At 40.6% G+C, this 16,932-nt stretch overlaps 1 protein-coding gene across 1 annotated transcript in view; it reads left to right on the top strand.

Moving 5' to 3' along the window:
• LOC106875120 (serine/threonine-protein kinase dyf-5) overlaps positions 1–16,932 on the top strand; it is a 29,480-nt gene that overhangs the window by 3,702 nt on the left and 8,846 nt on the right. Inside the window, exons 2-4 of the mRNA XM_089344132.1 lie at positions 8,793–9,451; positions 12,901–12,955; positions 14,601–14,722. Coding sequence (XP_089200258.1) covers positions 9,351–9,451; positions 12,901–12,955; positions 14,601–14,722 — 278 coding nt within the window. The 5' untranslated portion in view covers positions 8,793–9,350. The remainder of the gene's footprint in view (positions 1–8,792; positions 9,452–12,900; positions 12,956–14,600; positions 14,723–16,932) is intronic.

Below are 16,932 nucleotides of genomic sequence, written 5' to 3' on the forward strand. Positions count from 1 at the left end.
TATATATATATATATATGGTGGTTGTCTACTCCTTAAACAGAGTTTGACCACCTCCTGCACCTACACCTTAGCCCTTTCATGGCGTCTGATGTGGCTTTTTAAACCAGACAGTGTTATGAAAAAACACCCACACAGATTGCACCTCTGATTTGCACTACCAATACCTGCAAGTAAGTTCTGCTCATTGTGGATCCTAACATGTCTTTTAAGACCCCCATTGGATTTGCAAACCCTCTGGAACACACCACATTCAAACGTGTGCACAGACATATAATCAGAATAGCTGGATGTATATATATATATATTGATAGAAAGGACAACAAAAGAAAGAAAGAGACCTTGATATTATGTAAATAGAGGAATTTATCTGTAAAAATGTGTGACACTTATTCGGTAGCCATGATAAAACTGGAAAGAGAGAGGGAGAGATGTGATGTTAAGGTGCAAAGTGAATAAAAGGGACAGAACAGGATAGAGAAGCAGAAAAGGTGGTTGAGCAGGTAAGAGTGAGAATGGTGTAGCAGATGATAAGGGACGAGTTGGATATAGTGGGTTCAGGAGAGGGGGGAAAATGAAGGAAAGAAATAGGGTAACACAGAAGGTTGATGGAAGAATGAGTTGTAGGGAAGGCTTGAGAGAACCTCATTTCTGCTGAAATGAAGAAGTCTTCTCGTCACCTTTTCATCCTGTGTCTTTCTGGCTCTTCCTCCCCTTCAGAACTCCTTCCACATTTAGAGATAGGCACTTTATACAGCTGTCCTCATCCACCCACGTCACATGAAAGCTCCATCTCAATCTTGTCTCCTCCACACGAAATCTACCTGATGCCTCTTATGCCTGCTTTTTCTCCAACACATTTACAATTTGTCGTACATGCCTTCTGACATGGCCCATCCATCAGAACATACTAACTTCATTCCTTTCTTATCTTTACATTTCATCTGCATTCAAACCTATGTGGCATAGCTGTTTATGTTGTTGTTGGGCACTCCGTCGGTTACGACGTCGAGGGTTCCAGTTGATCCGATCAACGGAACAGCCTGCTCGTGAAATTAACGTGCAAGTGGCTGAGCACTCCACAGACACGTGTACCCTAAACATAGTTCTCAGGGATATTCAGCGTGACACAGACTGTGACAAAGCTGACCCCTTTGAATTACAGGCACAACAGAAACAGGAAGAAAGAGTGAGAAAGTTGTGGTGAAAGAGTACAGCAGGGTTCGCCACCATCTCCTGCCAGAGCCTCGTGGAGCTTTTAGGTGTTTTCGCTCAATAAACACTCACAACGCCCGGTCTGGGAATCGAAACCGCGATTATAATACACATTAAACCACTACATGCCTGTTCATTCCGGGGATACCCCTTATACCAACCGATAACCAGTTTCCGTTCCAATTAAGATGCAAGGAGTTTTCTATAAATCTGGCATTCTCATTCACAGCAAACAAGGCACAGGGCCAGACTATAGATCAGGGGTTTTCAAACTGTCGTCCGCGGACCACAGGGGGTCCGTGGACAGCAAATACTTTTTATGGGCAATTTGATTTTATACATGTTTTTTAATCGAAATCTTTTAATTGACAATAAACCTATTTGTTAAATACTGTTAAATCAATAAATGTAAAAATATATGTTATTTTAAGCAAATATTTATGTATAAATTTCATAAACGTAAAGCCTGAAATATAAAGGGGTCCGCAAGTCAAAAAGTTTGAAAACCCCTGGATTAATCCAGCACCCACAGTTGGTGTCACTTGTGAAGGATGCCATGCTATGAAATGAAACCCACACCACCATGGTTGGAGAACAAGCCTGTAACCACACAGCTATACATTACACATTCGTCGATAACTGGTTTGGCTTTTTTTTTTAACAGAGAAAAAAAAAAGTAGAATTTTAAACAATACAAGCTGGGGCATAATTAATCAATCAAGCAAACAAACGAGGTAAAAACTGAGGCACCACATTTTTTGATGGTTGGATTATATTTGGAAGGTGGTTGTGCAAATGAAGGTAGTGATATAGAATATCAGGAAAGACACATTAGATAATGTAGTCCTAAATATACTATGTCTGAATAGAAGACAGGATGGCCACAAATGGAACATCTTTGATCATAGGTCTGCTGGATTAGGACTGACCAGGGGCCAAAAAAAAAATCTTCATCAATGAAAATAGTAAATAAGTTTCTCTAATGGCCAGTCACTCTCTTTGCCCTCTCTCTCTCTCTTTCTATCTTCCCCCTCTCTCCACCCTTCACAACCTGGCACAAAGGGTCAAAGGGTGGCTGTGTGCAGGATGGCGGGGGGAGGCAGTTGAAAGAGCTTCTTGTGGGTTTTTGGAACAAGAGAGAGGAGCTAAGCTGGAAGCCAGGAGGAGATGACGTGGCCACCTCTCCTGACCCACCGAAGGGAAGGGTCTACAGGTCAGGGTTGAAACACCCAGTGAGCATTGGGGACCGTCTGATAACACCGGTTCCTCTTCGCCAAGACTGTGTTCACTTTGGCGAGTGGAAGAAGCACCTTCTTATAGGTGTTATTAACATACACACACACACACACATATATATAGATAAATAGAGAGATATACATACATATGCACACACACACACGTTCCGGGTTCAGTCCTACTGCGTGGCACCTTGGGCAAGTGTCTTCTACTATAGCCCCGGGCTGACCAAAGCCTTGTGAGTGGATTTGGTAGACGGAAACTAAAAGAAGCCCGTCGCATATATATATATATATATATATGTATGTGTGTGTTTGTGTGTCTGTGTTTGTCCCCCCACCATCGCTTGGCAACCGATGCTGGTGTGTTTACGTCCCCCGTAACTTAGCAGTTCGGCAAAAAGAGATTGATAGAATAAGTACTAGGCTTCCAAGGAATAAGTCCTGGGGTCGATTTGCTTGACTAAAAGGCGGTGCTCCAGCATGGTTGCAGTCAAATGACTGAAACAAGTAAAAGAGTAAAGAGTATATGGACACACCCGCACACACACACATATATATAGATAAATACACACACACTAACTTTCGTCTTTCCCATCTGGATTATTTAGTAATAATAGACTATTAAAGTCATTATTGTTTTTATTATTATTATTGATTATTGGTTATTTTTTTTTTCACTTATTTTTTTTTTTTCGCAATGTAGGGCAACTGAAGGGTAGGTGTTGGGGTTGGTAGTGTTGGAGGCACTGGTTGTGGCGTTGATGGTGGTGATGGCAGCGCGGCGGAGGCGGTGAAGTTTCAACTCTTTGCATTGATTTCTTCCTCCTACTTCTACTCTCTCTCTCTCTCTCTCTCACACACACACATACATACATACACACAAACACACATACAGACACACACACACACACACAGGGACACTCACAAATACACACACACAAACACACACACACACAAACATGCATACAAACACGCACACAGACACACACAAAGACACTCACAAATATACACACACACACACGCATACAAAAACACACACACACAGACAGATGCAGACTGTGGCTCCTCTGGAGGACAGGGTAGAAGTTGATGCCACTCCCCCCACCCCGTCCACAGCCAGAATTGAATGTGACATGAGGGGAGGGGGGTAGAGTCTTTCTATGACCACCCCTCCTTTTTGGTTATAATTATTTGTCCTTGATGCTTTATCTGCCATATTAAAAATTGGTGGTGGTGGGTGGGTGGGGGGGCTCCATGCAAATCACTTCAGTGGACATCAGTTGAAAGTGTGCTCAAAGATGCCTATATACATAGTAGTAGTTGTGGTGGTGGTGGTAGTAGTAGTAGTTGTGGTGGTGGTGGTTGTAGAGTAGAAAAGCATTTATGGAATTTTGATTTACTGTCGGGTGACTTTAGGTCAACTCTGTATATACAGTGTGCATAAGATATTTGAGAACAGATTTATGCTTATAAAAACACAAAAAAAAGCAGATTTAAAATAACAGATAATAACTTTATTTATCAAAAAATGCTATGAGGATAAAAATAAACCTTTTCTCTAATGTTATTCAATAAAGCCACCTTCAGCTTCAACAACTGCTTCTATATGAGATCTAAATCCTCTACATGCTCGAATCAAGTGGTCCTGGTTCATTTTGGACATTACTTTGACTATGGCAACTTTCAAAGAATCTTTGGTATTATGGGCATATTCATTGACCTCTCTCTCAACAATGCTCCACATGTAATAGTTCAATGGATTGAGATCTGGGGAATTAGGAGGCCAAATGTTAGGGGTTGTGTGACCATGAAAATTTTCAGCCATCCATTCCTGTGTTACTAGAGCCATGTGTGATAGTGCAGAGTCTTACTGAAACACATGTGGCCTTCCATTGCATACACTGTCTATCCAGGGCTTAACAATTATTTCCAGGACCTCAATGTAGGTGGCAGAGTTAACTCTAAGGCCTTATGGAAAGAAGTAAGGAAGCATCCTCATCTCTCCATTTTCTTATCTTATTAATAATACTTGAGTGTGTGTGTGTGTGTGTGTGTGGTTGCTCAGAAATATAAAATATACAATATTTCTATTACACCTGTAGTAGTGTGGTGATGGTAATGGTTGTGGTGTGGGTGGTAGTATTGGAGTTGTGCAAGTCACCATAGAGCGCAACAGGCCTGTTCAGTGTTGATTTATTGACCAGATAAGTGAAAGGACCAGCTTTTGTAGGTCATCGAGATAACAGCATGTGTGTGTGTATATATATAAATATATATATATATACACACATATACACTCACATATACATACATACATACATACATATATATACATACATACATACATATATATATATATATATATATATATATATATATATATATATATATATATATATATATATATATACTTTGATGCCATGCTTAGACAGACAGGCACACACATTCATATGAAAGTTTGTTCAGTAAATCTTTGTACCCAAGCACAAAGAAGAAAACAAAGGCCTAGATACTCAGGTGAATTGTGTGAGCAAGTGAACTGTAGTGCAGCCCCATGGGGTTAATCCAAACTTTAGAAATATTCTTATTTGTATTTCGCTACATAACTCTATAGATCTCCTTGGTATTGTTCCCATCATCATCATTGGTTTAATATCCAGAATGGTAACTCTACTTATTTGGGAGAGAGTTAACCTAAATGAAATACAGTTTGGTTAACACAGCTGGGGCCATTTCCTAAGAACTGGCTCTATTGTCCAGCACCAGAATATACTTCAAACCCTATAATCATACAGAGACAGACAGACAGACACACTAACGTACTGAGAGACTCACACACACACACTAACAAATACAAGTACAGGTGGACAGATTAGATTGCGACTGATAGACTGATTTGATATGGGGACAGCTGGACACATAGATACATAGATACAGAGACGGATGGGCAGGTGAACAGAGAGATGGACACACAGATACAGGGACATGTGGACAGACAGGCTGATGGGCAGCTGGATGAACTGACAGGCAGAGAGACAGACTGGTAGACAGATGGACACTGACAGACAGAGAGATAGAAAGATAGATACAGAGATTGACAGATTGATGGGCAAAGAGGTGGACAGATGGACAGATAGGCAAGCAGAGAGACAGACTGACAGGCAGCTAGATAAACTGACAGACAGACGGACAGACAGATAGATATAGAGACAGGCAGGTGGATATGGGGACAGGTGGACAGATAGGGAGACAGACAGTAAGGGAGATTGACAGACTGACATGTGGACAGACAGATTGACAACAGATGGATGGGTAGTCGGAGAGGGTGGGAATGTAGCAAAGAGAGGGAGAGAGAGAGAAGCAAACGAATGGACAGACTGACTGACTGGCAGACACACAGACAGACAGACAGCAAGCTTTTTGTTCTCTGTTCCTTTCTTCTCAGTATTTCCACACATTTTGGCTGCAGTTCAGCTGACTCCATCCTATTTCAGTGCAGGCCTCAGTGTATGCGTGTGTGCAATGAGAGTATAAGTAACAATAACAGCAGCAGTAAACAAACAATTAAGTCTCCAGAAAGTCCATTAATATTTCACATAATCTATAGCGGTCAATAAGTTAATCAATTCCAGGTAAGGTGTGGAGGTAGACAGGTGTGGTAAATATTTGTGTGCGTGTATATGTGTGTGTGTGTGCATGTCCATAAATTATCTTTACAACTTCCACAATTTATTTTATCAAGTTGTAAAGGTAAATTATGGACACCCTGTGTATGCATGTATGTATACACACACACATATATACATATTATATTTATATAATATATTTGGATATTTTATTAAGTCTTATCTCAACTAGTTTCGTTCATTAATCTATGGCCATGATGGACCAACGCTTGCAAGGTCATTTAAAAAATTTATTTTTTGGGGGTCAATCACATTGAAGTACATTTTCTTCTGTTCATTCGTATTTTAATGATCTCTATTTGTCAAAATACTAAGTCACACGAGATCAGAAATAATACTGAGTTTTTAGAGAGGTGTTAACGTAAATTTAGGCTTATATACACATATTATTATCTTAATATATAAATCTGAAATTGTGTGTTTGTGTGAAGCCTTTTTGAAAGTTTATAGAAATCCACATTTTCCACTTTTTCGTAAAAATTTTTACATCAATGGAATTTTCTCGATGTGAACTTTCCAGTGCAGTAATTAGATTTTTTAAATTCCGTTTACTTTGTGTGATTTAAGGGAGATTTGGCTGTTGTTTCTAGCAACTTTTATATTTCATCCCTTCTATCTGGAATGCAATTCTTACACACGCGCTCAACATAAAAATATAGAGAGTTAAAGAGGGAGAGGGAGAGAGAGAGAAGGTGATACATACAACGTCATAGATTAAACTTTCATCTCAGTATTCTTTACCTATTTTTCATAACATAGATACGTAAAAACACACACAACCACACATACATGACCTGTGACAACAACATACACATTGCTCTCAATCTCTATCCATTTCTCTTCCTCTTCCTCTCTCGCTCTCTCAAATGTATACACGTGCAAGTAAACACAATCATTCACATCGTGGTATATTTACAAAACATTGATGGCATAACTACAGAGTTGTATCTCCCAACTTTGGAAGGTCATAACTTTCATAAAAGTGAATATTTTTTAATGAAATTTTCTATGCATATATTATTTATTATGTAGATTCCAAATATACAAACATTTTCGGTGAAAGTGTTTTGGAAGTGGGGTGGGGTACAATATTCGGAAATTCCACTTAAATTCCTCTTAACTTCCAGGAAAATGAATATTTTTTCATGAAATTTTGTACAAATGTACCTTGATGTATGTACATTTCAAGCATGTAGGAATTTTGAAGGAAACAACTGCAGGTTATTTTTGAGAAGTGTTCCCCACACGGTGGTGTTTCGGAGCAAGTCGTCCATATTTGTTTCATTTTTCTCTCTTATGTGCTTATGTGCATCCTTAGACTTCTAATGAAGTAATAGGCAGTGAAGAGAAGCAGTCCTAAGAAAACTTTTAACTACCCCTATTCCTTTCTCTCCCCCTCTCTACCTCTTCCTCTCTCGCTCTCTCAAAAGCATACACGTGCAAGTACACAATCATTCAGTAAAATATAACTCATGTTCGTCAATGTTTTGTAAATTTACCACGATTTTCAATAGGGTGTTAGGGTTAGGGTTTTGGTTACGTTTTTTAGGGTCAGGGTTAGGGTTAGGGGTTAGGGTTAGTGTTAGGATTAGGGTTGGGTAATCGTGCGGGTGTTAATCTGAAAAATTACAGATATGTGAAAAGTACCGACCCTGCCATCTATTATAACTTTTGTTGTTCTGTTTAATATATACATAGATTATGCCTCCAAAGAAGAGAGTTTGCTGGGGAAAGACAGCAACTGGTTTAAAATGACAGCCACAGACTGCAACAATTCACCACATTCCAGTAGCTACTTTGAACATAATGCAAAATGCTGCATCAACACCTGCCCAATCTGATAGAATTCTGGCAAAACTGTTTAGCAACAGATCGACAGCAATTGCTTCATCACAAATTGCCATCCTAGCTCCTGTGAAAAGGGATTACCCTGCTATGTATAATCAGGGCAGCGCAAAAAGTTGTTTTGCACAAGCATTTCTATAGCCAATTACACAGATGAAATTTACGTATGCTTAATAATTTTACGCAAAACAGCCTTCAGACTTTCCCTATTAATTTCATCGTCTTTTGAATTATGAACATATTTACATCATAAGGGTTTTTTCGTTGTAAGGCTTTCTTTTTTAGTTGATTTTCAGCTAGCAAGACTTATCGTAGATGGCGTAATGAGTCACACCTGGACAAGGTTGGGTTATACTGCTCGTACATGTATATTTATCATCATCTGATGATATATATATACGCTTTCCATGCTGGCATGGGTTGGACGGTTTGAATTCCAACTGTTGGCCAATTTGTCCCAAAGTTCTTACCTTGACGTAATATTAACGAGGCAAATGTCCTTTCTCTCCCCGCTTGACCTCTGACGTCATCTGTCAAACACCAACCAAGATGGCGTGAATCAGCCAAGAAATAGCAACCCAAATGCTTTCAATCAGATCCCAATGCTGGATGTTCAAGAACCAAATAAAGGGCAGATTTTCAATCCCAGGACCATCCTGATTCCAAAAAGGTATAAAATGTCTATGTAAAACAAATGCAGACTGAGATAAAGGAGTCCCAGACGGACGGACAGACGGATTTTCACTTTTATTATATGCAATACTATGTATTTACTTATACACTCTCTCTCTCTCTCTCTCTCTTTTTCAGGTGGCACATGGCTTGATGCTTTTACTCAGGTTCGAGCTGGGCTAGGGCAGTCCCGGCTATGGGCCGCAACCACTGTGCTGCCTTCGTTCTCTTCGTCAACTCAGCCGCAACTGTCAGGAACGTCGCAAAGACCGAGACTCACTTGAGCGAACAGTGTCCACTGGAGGTGGAGGAGGAGGAAGAGGAGGAGGACAGCGGCGATAACAGCTACTTTGTCTGAGTCTACCCGTCCTCTGCGTCGCCCACTGACGCCGAAAGCAATCACGGACACCACCACTAGGTGGCTGTGACCCCACACTCATTCACACACACACACACACACACACACATATATCACCTTCCCATCTCCCTCCAACCTCCGCTTTTCACTCACACCCCTCCACCCCCAGTCAACTCTACTTTGCACTCACCTGCCTCCCCGTCTGTCCATCTGTCCAGCCGACCAGCCTTTTGCCGTTCTGTCACCTCCACCGTCCTCCTCCTCTTCCTTCACCTCTTCCAGTAACAAAACTCTCCCTACCCCTAACTCCCCCTCCACTGTACAAGCACACATGCACCATGGATCAGTACCAGACCATTAAACAGCTGGGAGACGGAACCTATGGCAGTGTGATCCTGGCTAGGAAGCAAGACACCTCGCAACTTGTTGCCATCAAGAAGTGAGTCCTAACTTAACAAACACTTTCTTGTCTTTTGTTTTGTTTTGATAACAGGTAAGGTTTGGTAACAGGAAATGTATCCCCCCCCCCCCACACCCTAGAATATTTGCCTCAATATATTGAATCTGACCTATTTGAGCAATAGAGGAGTGGCAGTGTAATGAGAACCTCCTTCCCAACAACATGTTTCTTCCGGGTTCAGTCCCACTGCATTGCACTTAGGGTAAGTGTCTTCTACTATAGCCTCAGGTTCACCAAAGCCTTGTGAGTGGATTTGATACACGGAAACTGAAAGAATCCTGCTGAATATATATATACATATATATATGTATGTGTAAAAAGATATATATATATATATGTGTGTGTGTATATATATTTATATATATATATATAGCCGGTGCCCCTAGACTGGCTCATGTGCGGGTGACACATGAAATCTTTCGAGCGGGATCGTTGCCAGTGCCCCTGGACTGGCTCATGTGCGGGCGACACATGATATTCGAGCGAGTTCGTTGCCAGTGCCCCTGGACTGGCTCATGTACGGGCGACACATGATATCTTTCGAGCGGGATCGTTTGCCAGTGCCCCCCGGACTGGCTCATGTATGGGCGACACATGAAATCTTTCGAGCGGGATCGTTGCCAGTGACCCTGGACTGGCTCATGTGCGGGCGACACATGATATCTTTCGAGCGGGATCATTTGCCAGTGCCCCCGGACTGGCTCATGTGCGGGCGACACATGATATCTTTCGAGCGGGATCGTTTGCCAGTGCCCCCGGACTGGCTCATGTGCGGGCGACACATGAAATCTTTCGAGCGAGATCGTTACCGGTGCCCCTGGGCCGGCCTGCGAGTGACACATGAGGTTTTTCGAGCGAGGCCGTTGCCGGTGCCCCCGGGCTGGCTCGTGTGCGGGCGACACATGGGGTCTTTCGAGCGGGATCGTTGCCAGTGCCGCTGGACTGGCTCTTGTGCGGGTGACACATGAGGCTTTTTCGAGCGGGATCGTTTGCCAGTGCCCCCCCCCCCGGACTGGCTCATGTGCGGGCGACACATGAAATCTTTCGAGCGGAATCGTTGCCAGTGCCCCTGGACTGGCTCATGTGCGGGTGACACATGATATCTTTCATGCGAGATCGTTGCCAGTGCCCATGGACTGGCTCTTGTGCGAGTGACACATGAGGTTTTTCGAGCGAGATCGTTGCCGGTGCCCCTGGACTGGCTCTTGTGCGGGTGGCACATAAAAGACACCATTTCGAGCGTGGCCGTTTCTGTGCGGGTGACACGTAAAAGCACCCACTACACTCTCTGAGTGGTTGGCGTTAGGAAGGGCATCCAGCTGTCGAAACTCTGCCAAATTAGATTGGAGCCTGGTGTTGCCATCCGGTTTCACCAGTCCTCAGTCAAATCGTCCAACCCATGCTAGCATGGAAAGCGAACGTTAAACGATGATGATGATATATATATATATGTGTGTGCTTATATATATTTTTTTATATACAAAAAATTAGGCAAAAGAATATAGTATCTGTTAACAAACTTAGCAAAATAATAAAGGGATCAGTTTTGAGCTCTATTTAAAGTCGATATGTATATATATATATATTTGTGTGTCTGTGTTTACATCCCCCGTAACTTAGCAATTCAGCAAAAGATACTGATAGAATAAGTACTAGGCTTACAAAGAATAAATCTGGGGGTTGAGTTGTTCGACTGAAGGCGGTGCTCCAGCATGGCCGCCGTAAAATGACTGAAACAAGTAAAAGAATATATATATATATATATATATGTATATATATATATATATATATATATATATATATATATATATATATATATATATAAACCACATGTATACACATTTAAACCACACATACACATATACGTGTATATACACACATACTTTTTCGCTTTGGTTCTTCCGTACTCTCCCCTCCCCTCCCTTCCCACCAAAAGTAAGATTAGTGTAGAGATAAAACCCTGCCACTCCATCCCTGCCCCCTGTGCCCCAGTAGCTCAGCTGGGGTGCTTACATACACCTAGGTACACAGGTGAAACAGTTTTATTGTTCAGGTGTGAGTAGTAGTGGTAGAGGTTGAGAGGTGATCGTTGTGGTGACGATGGTGGTGGTGGTGGTGGTGGAGAGGGGATCCTTGTAGTGGTTGTGGTGGGGGTTGGTCTTGTACAAGTGTACACATGCCTTGTCACAATTCTCAATTATCCTATGTGTGTGTGTGTGTGTGAGCACACGTGTGTGTCTATGTGTATGTATGTATATTATACATATGTGTATATACATGTATGTGTCTATATATCTACCCTAATTATATACATATGTATATATATATATATATATATATATATATATATATATATATATATATATACTCTTTTACTTGTTTCAGTCATTTGACTGCGGCCATGCTGGAGCACCACCTTTAGTCGAGCAAATCAACCCCAGGACTTATTCTTGGGAAGCCTAGCACTTATTCTATCGGTCTGTTTTGCCGAACCGCTAAGTTACGAGGACGTAAACACACCAGCATCGGTTGTCAAGTGATGTTGGGGGGACAAACACAGACACACATACACACATATATATATACATATATATGACGGGCTTCTTTCAGTTTCCATCTACCAAATCCACTGACAAGGCTTTGGTCAGCCTGAGGCTATAATAGAAGACACTTGCCCAAGGTGCTACGCAGTGGGACTGAACCTGGAACCATGTGGATCGTAAGCATGCTCCTTACCACACAGCCACTCCTACGCCTGTATGGTTCACGCTTTGGATTGCCACTAACACTATCCTGTCATTTATTATTAATAGTAATATTTCTATATATTTATACATACATACATGTATATATATATTTATATACAGTAATGCTTCACCATATCACAATTTATTCCTCTGTGGTGTTGTTTTGCATTTATAATAAAATGAATATATACAAATTATAAGAAAATCTTGTCCTCTTGGCCCTTTGCCACTGTCTCCAACAAACTGATCTACGTCTGTGGCTGGTAAGCAAGTTACTTACCACACAGCCACTCCTATACACACGCACATATGTGTGTGTGTGTGTGTGTGTGTGTGTGTGTGTGTTTACAGATGTCTTTGTATGTGTTTGTCCCCCATCATCTCTTGACAACCAATGTTGGTGTGTTTATGTCCCCATAACTTAGCGGTTCAGCAGAAGAGAGTGATTGGATAAGTACCAGGTTTCGAAAAAGAATAAATATATATATATATATATATATATATATATATATATATATATATAGGAGTGCACTACCACCTCACTCCAATAGCTACATCACCACTATCACCACCAACAGCATCGCTACCCCCCCCCCCCCCCTCATCATCATCATCACCACTGCCATTATCACCACCACCTTATATTCATTATGCTGTTTTTTTTTTTGTTTTCTTTAACAGAATGAAAAAGAAGTTTTATTCGTGGGATGACTGCGTCAGTTTACGGGAAGTGAAGGTAAGTGGGGTACACAGTGGGGTAGATATGTGTGTGTGTGTGATGGGAGTGTATTTTTGTGTGGGTATGTGTATGTATGTGTGTTGGGGTACATAGGTATGGGTATATGTATGTATGAGGTAGTACTGAAAAGTTCCTGGCTTTGAGGGTATCACGAAAGGGCTTGGCTGGAAGCCCAACCTTTCTGAGTTCTTTTAAAGGGCTTAGAAAAACTGAAGGACCCCTGCAACGAGTGTGTGAACCTGAGAGGGGAACATGTTGAATGAAATCATAATTCACTGATCCTCATCCTGTGTTTTCTTTTATCCAAAGCTTTTGCAGGGCTTAGACTAAGTGGTGGCTATGGTTTACTGGCCAGGACGGCTATGCTACAGTTGCTGATGGATTGGACACTGGGAGGAAGAAAGAGACTAAGAGGGAAATGGGATGAAGTTACATTTGAGGACAGTATGATGGGAGTGGAAGTGGGTTCAAGTGGAGCTGAGGGGGGGAAGGCAAGCAATTGGGATGTTTGGAGAAGGCTCATTGCCCATTATGCTCTTAGCATTAACCCTTTAGTGTTCAAATTACTCTGTTAAATGTAATACTTTTCCATTCAAATTGTTTTGAATTAATTATGCATTATCTTATAGCTTTGAGGTTTCAATGATGTGATTGTTTATTTTTAGAATGTCAATGTAGGTTAGGTGTGAGAGGCTAGATATGGCCAGTTTGAATATAAACCATGTAGAATATATTGGGCTGGATATGGCCGGTTTAAACACTAATGGGTTAAAGGATCCAAGAGAGAGAGAGACACATACACACTAGCACAGTCACACACACACACACACACACACTCACTTGCTCACACACACACACACACATGTACAAGTTTTTGCCAAAAATCCTTGGTGCAGTCAATATTTGAAAATTTTTCTTAAAATGGAAATTATTTGTTTCATAATAAAGTATTTATTCACACACATCTGAAATTTTGACTGGTGACCACCACTACTGCCATCTGTGGTTGTCTTTAGCTTAAGAGGCTGTGTGGTAAATAGCTTGCTTACGAACCACATGGTTCCGGGTTCAGTCCCACTGCGTGGCACCTTGGGCAAGTGTCTTCTACTATAGCCTCGGGCCAACCAAAGCCTTGTGAGTGGATTTGGTAGACGGAAACTGAAAGAAGCCCGTCGTATATATATATATATATATATGTGTGTGTGTGTGTGTGTGTTTGTTTGTCCGCCCACCATCGCTTGACAACCAATGCTGGTACGTTTACGTCCCCGTAACTTAGCAGTTCGGCAAAAAGAGACCGATAGAATAGGTATTAGGCTTTACAAAGAATAAGTCCTGGGGTCGATTTGCTCGACTAAAAAGGTAGTGCTCCAGCATGGCCACAGTCAAATGACTGAAACAAGTAAAATGAGTAAAAGAGAGTAGGGTTTGCAAAGAAATAAAGGGGTGGGGGGCAGAGTATGAATTATATTTAAACAAATCTTAAAACAGCAGGATGACATTGACCTTTTAGAAGGAAGCTTTCATATTATACGTGTAAGCGCTTTCCTTGTTAATCTTTTCAACACACACACACACACGTGCTTGTATTTATTATGTTTGTATTGTATTATTTGTCATTGTTGTTGTTGTTGTTTTGCAGTCGTTAAGGAAGCTGAATCATCCTAATATTGTGAAATTAAAAGAAGTAATTAGGGAGAATAACGAGTTATATTTTATATTTGAATACATGAAAGAGAATTTGTACCAGATGTTAAAAGATAGGTGAGTCAGTCTGTATTTTCATATACACTGCTGTGACAGTCACACACACATATACACACATGCTAGGTTAATAATGATAATAATAATAATGATAATAATAATAATAATACCAGCAGATGACAACGTTTCTCTAAAAGAAATGGAAAAACTTTCAAAATAAAAGACCTGGAAATAGAGATAACTCGAATGTGGAATCTAAAAACAGAAACAATTCCTATCATAGTAGGTGCCTTAGGTATAATAAAAAAATATTCAGACAAATACATAACAAAAACACCAGGACTTACAAATATATATAACATACAGAAAATTGCACTACTGGGTACTGCACACATTCTACGCAAAACACTTTCAATACAGTAAACATAAGAGCACCACAGCAAACCACAGCACATACCCAAGGCGCACAGAGCTGCGCTCGGTAGTGAAGTGAAAGCACGTTATAAAAATAAAACTACTGAACGATAATAATAATAATAATAATATACCAGGAAACCCCAAAATGGCTGAAGTTCAAAAGATAGTGCTCATGGGAACTTCCCATATCCTACGTAAAATACTGTCTATGTTATCTCAAATTTTAAAACAAACACATAATTTTCTTATGGTTTCTTAAACATTCATTAGAACAACACTATGTACAAATCGAAATATATGACACCATAGGCATAGCACCTACATGAACTTCTAACTTGAGGTCTCTGGGTGAGACTTCGATCCAACTTGTACAAATGCAAAGCAAAAAAATAATAATAATAATCTTTCTACTATAGGCACAAGGCCTGGAATTTTGGGGGAGGGTACTAGTCGATTACATCGACCCCAGTGCATAACTGGTACTTAATTCATCAACCTTGAAAGGATTAAAGGCAAAGTCAATCTTGGTGGAATTTGAACTCAGAACATAAAGACAGACATAATGCCGCTAAGCATTTTACCCGGCGTGCTAACGATTCTGCCAACTCATTGCCTTAATAATAATAATAATAATAATGGTGGTTTCAAATTTTGTCACAAGGGCAGCAGTTTTGAGGGAGAGGATGAACTCTATGCATAGAGCTATAGTAGAAAACACTTGCCTAAGGTGACATGCAGTGGGACTGAACCTAGAACCATCTGGTCAAGAAGCAAATGTCCGACCACCTTGCCATGCCTGCACCTGTCTCCAATGTTTGTCTTCAGTGTATGGAGATGCTAACCCATCACTCGAGCTATCCCAGAAACAGCTGTAAGACGTCCAATAATTAATTAATTGATTAATTGATTTAACCTTGAATTCACCTTACTCCAATTAAATATTCTAAATGACCTGAGGAACTCATCCTGCTTGGCTTTTGCTGTACTTTTTTCTCAAATATATATATATGTATATATATATATATATATATATATATATATATATACTTTATTTAAAAGCAGCAGAAATATAACAAAAAAACCGTTACTCTGAGTTTCACGTTCCCGTTCATCGGACAGAAAACTGTCCGATGAACGGGAACGTGAAACTCAGAGTAACGCTTTTTTTGTTATATTTCTGCTGCTTTTAAATAAAGCATATTACTCTACCTCTGGTATTTGAGTACTCTTTTTTCCACCTTGTTGCACATGAAATGTGCTTACTCCGGTATATATATATATATAGGCGTAGGAGTGGCTGTGTGGTAAGTAGCTTGCTTACCAACCACATGGTCCCGGGTTCAGTCCCACTGCGTGGCATCTTGGGCAAGTGTCTTCTACTATAGCCTCGGGCCGACCAAAGCCTTGTGAGTGGATTTGGTAGACGGAAACTGAAAGAAGCCCGTCGTATATATGTATATATATATGTGTATGTATGTATGTGTTTGTGTGTCTGTGTTTGTCCCCCCAACATCGCTTGACAACCGATGCTGGTGTGTTTATGTCCCCGTAACTTTGCGGTTCGGCAAAAGAGACCGATAGAATAAGTACTAGGCTTCTAAAGAATAAGTCCTGGGGTCGATTTGCTCGACTAAAGGCGGTGCTCCAGCATGGCCGCAGTTAAAAGACTGAAACAAGTAAAAGAGTAAAAGAGTAAAAGAGATATATATATAAAATTATAATACAGGGTATCTAAGAGATACCGCCACGCTGAAAAATAGCAGCCAAATCCTGACTCAGGATTTGGCTGCTATTTTTCAGCGTGGCAGTATCTCTTAGATACCCTGTATTATAATTTTAAATAATTATTACCT

Source organism: Octopus bimaculoides, chromosome 28, assembly GCF_046866305.1.
Source record: "Octopus bimaculoides isolate indiv1 chromosome 28, ASM4686630v1, whole genome shotgun sequence".
NCBI lineage: Eukaryota > Metazoa > Mollusca > Cephalopoda > Octopoda > Octopodidae > Octopus > Octopus bimaculoides.